The 2,596-nt window shown below is 39.1% G+C and overlaps 1 protein-coding gene across 1 annotated transcript in view; it reads left to right on the forward strand.

The window, feature by feature from the left end:
• The first annotated feature begins 952 nt into the window (after positions 1-952).
• LOC130551053 (protocadherin gamma-C4-like) overlaps positions 953-2,596 on the forward strand; it is a 3,551-nt gene continuing 1,907 nt past the window's right edge. Inside the window, exon 1 of the mRNA XM_057328607.1 lies at positions 953-2,588. Within this exon, the coding sequence (XP_057184590.1) occupies positions 1,200-2,588 (1,389 nt within the window). The 5' untranslated portion in view covers positions 953-1,199. The remainder of the gene's footprint in view (positions 2,589-2,596) is intronic.

Raw genomic sequence — 2,596 nt, forward strand, 5'->3', positions numbered from 1 at the left:
GGAGACAAACGGTACATGCTAGTTGGACCCAGAATGAGTGTCGGCTCTACTCTAGCACCTGGCAGTAATAGGAATACTCTAGTGATACCAGATCGTAGAAGGAGAGATTCTGGAGAGGTAAGAAAAGGTCTTACGCTAACCAATATAGCCCATGGTCATCTGATTTTTTGTAATTAATGTAGTCCAATGTTTGAATTATTAACCTATTTATTTAAGATATGAACATTTCTCTATGAGCTTGTATGTAAACTGTATGTAGCACTTGAAATAAGCCGCTCTGTGCGCTGTTTTTTTAAGCTTTTTCTCCGCCAGAGGTGAATATATTTAGTTTTATTTGTTTATCCAACCGCAAGAGGATGTCTGTTACTGACAGAAAATACATTGACCTAAAATCAGTGTTTCATATCAGCTGAACATTATTCATTTTTTAAGGATTTGTAATATTTATTTATTTTAACCCTCACAGACTAAGGGATGTAGAAAATTGAAAAAAAATCAAAATATTTTTTTCTAGCTCGATGTTATGAGTAATCCAAATCGTTGTAGATTGTGGATCATTTGTTGCATCCTCAAAAATTGCAGCTGGTGTTTTAGGTTATCTGAGCATTGTACGCCATACTATTAGTCGTACTCATTTGACGTATATGTTTTTGCATACTATGGACTAGTTATGAACGGATGCAGGCGGCTTTTTATTTTAACTTCAGTTTTTTCGCAGGCTCTGCTAAGGCGATTAATGAGAAACGTCACAAGCATTATAGCACACGTGCAAAAGCGACTGAGCCGCTCTCCTCGGTCCTGAACCCACCGTGCAGCGTTCTGTCCTGCGCAACACAACAGTCTTTGTCTTTATTTCCTATATGGGCTATACATCTTTTAGCACAGTGATTAGAACGCATAGTCTACTTAACTAAATTAAGCATTTTTGTATAGAACTTACTGAGCAATGTGATGAATGGGAAAGATCGCGTGGTGTCAGTGTAAACCAACAGTACGATTCAGCGTCCGAGAATTCCTCCCCCTTTCCCCCCAGTCACTTACACACGTACATTATCTATTTTCATGGTGTGGCTTGCGTAGTGCTTTTGTCCTTTTCATCTTAATAGTTCACGGGGTTTAGATGATATCTGTCATATGGATGTTCAACTAACATTTGTAGTACCGCTGTAAATGTATTGTGGAATCGGTGCTTTGTCAAAATGGAACAAAGAAGACCTCATCAATGGCTGGAGCGTCATGTGGAAATCTTCCTCATTGCCCTATCGCTTGTTTTTGGGAGAATGGTTTTGGCACAAGTACGCTACTCGATCTCTGAAGAGCAGAAGGACGGAGCTGTTGTGGGAAATATTGCGAAGGATTTGGGTATTGATCACAGAACATTAAAGGAGCGAGGATTTCGCATCGTCTCGACCTCAGGCGAGTCATTGTTCATCGTCAACCAAAATGACGGTGTGTTGTATGTGAACGGTAAAATAGACAGAGAGGAGGTGTGCGAAAGATTCACCCCGTGTTTAATCAATCTAAAAATCGCTTTAGAAAATCCACTCGAGATTCATTACGTGACTGTTGATATAATTGACGTAAATGATCACGCTCCGAAATTCCCGGAGCATGAAAAGCGCTTAGAGATTGGTGAATCGGTGCTTCCTGGTGCGCGTTTCCAACTTCAGGCGGCGCGCGATCCAGATAGTGGCAGCAATTCAGTCCAGATTTATAAATTGAGCCACACCGAATATTTCCGTATTGACATCAAAGACCGTGACCGAGACGGCAAAGTTCCCTTTTTGATTTTACAAAAGCCACTCGATAGAGAGATTACAAAACGTATAGAATTGCAATTAACTGCTTTAGATGGAGGCAGACCGCCAAAGTCTGGAACTATGGAGATAAAGATAGATGTGTTAGATATAAATGACAATGCACCTGTTTTTACCAAAGATACTTACAGCGTAATTCTAAATGAAAACACGCCTGTGGGTACAACAGTATTAAGGGTAAACGCAACCGATTCAGACGAAGGTCATAACGGTGAAGTAGTTTATTCACTAGGACATAACGTAAATGATAAAGTATTTGATGTTAACCCAATTACTGGAGATATTACTGTAATAGGTATTTTGAATTTTGAAGTTAAAGATGTATATGAGATAGATATTCAAGCCTCAGACAAAGGGATTGTGCCTCTAACAACAGATAAAAGTGTAACTATAAAAATTGCAGATGTAAATGAAAATGCCCCTCAGATAGAAGTGACATCATTTTCAAAAACTGTTCCTGAGGACTCTAAACCTGGCACAACAGTGGCTTTAATAAGTGTATCTGATTTAGATTCTGAAATAAATGGCAGAGTTTCATGTTCTATACCTGAGGACATACCCTTTAAATTAATGCCTTCATCACAAGATAATACATACTCTTTAGTTACTACATCAACTCTTGACAGAGAGACAATATCTCACTATGAAGTCATATTAGTAGCCAAAGATGCTGGGCAGCCACCTCTGTCTTCTGTCAAAACTATAACTGTGCAGGTGTCAGATGTAAATGATAACAGCCCAGAGTTCAGTTTTTCTCCCTATGCGTTTTATGTAACAGA

Source organism: Triplophysa rosa, unplaced genomic scaffold, assembly GCF_024868665.1.
Source record: "Triplophysa rosa unplaced genomic scaffold, Trosa_1v2 scaffold585, whole genome shotgun sequence".
NCBI lineage: Eukaryota > Metazoa > Chordata > Actinopteri > Cypriniformes > Nemacheilidae > Triplophysa > Triplophysa rosa.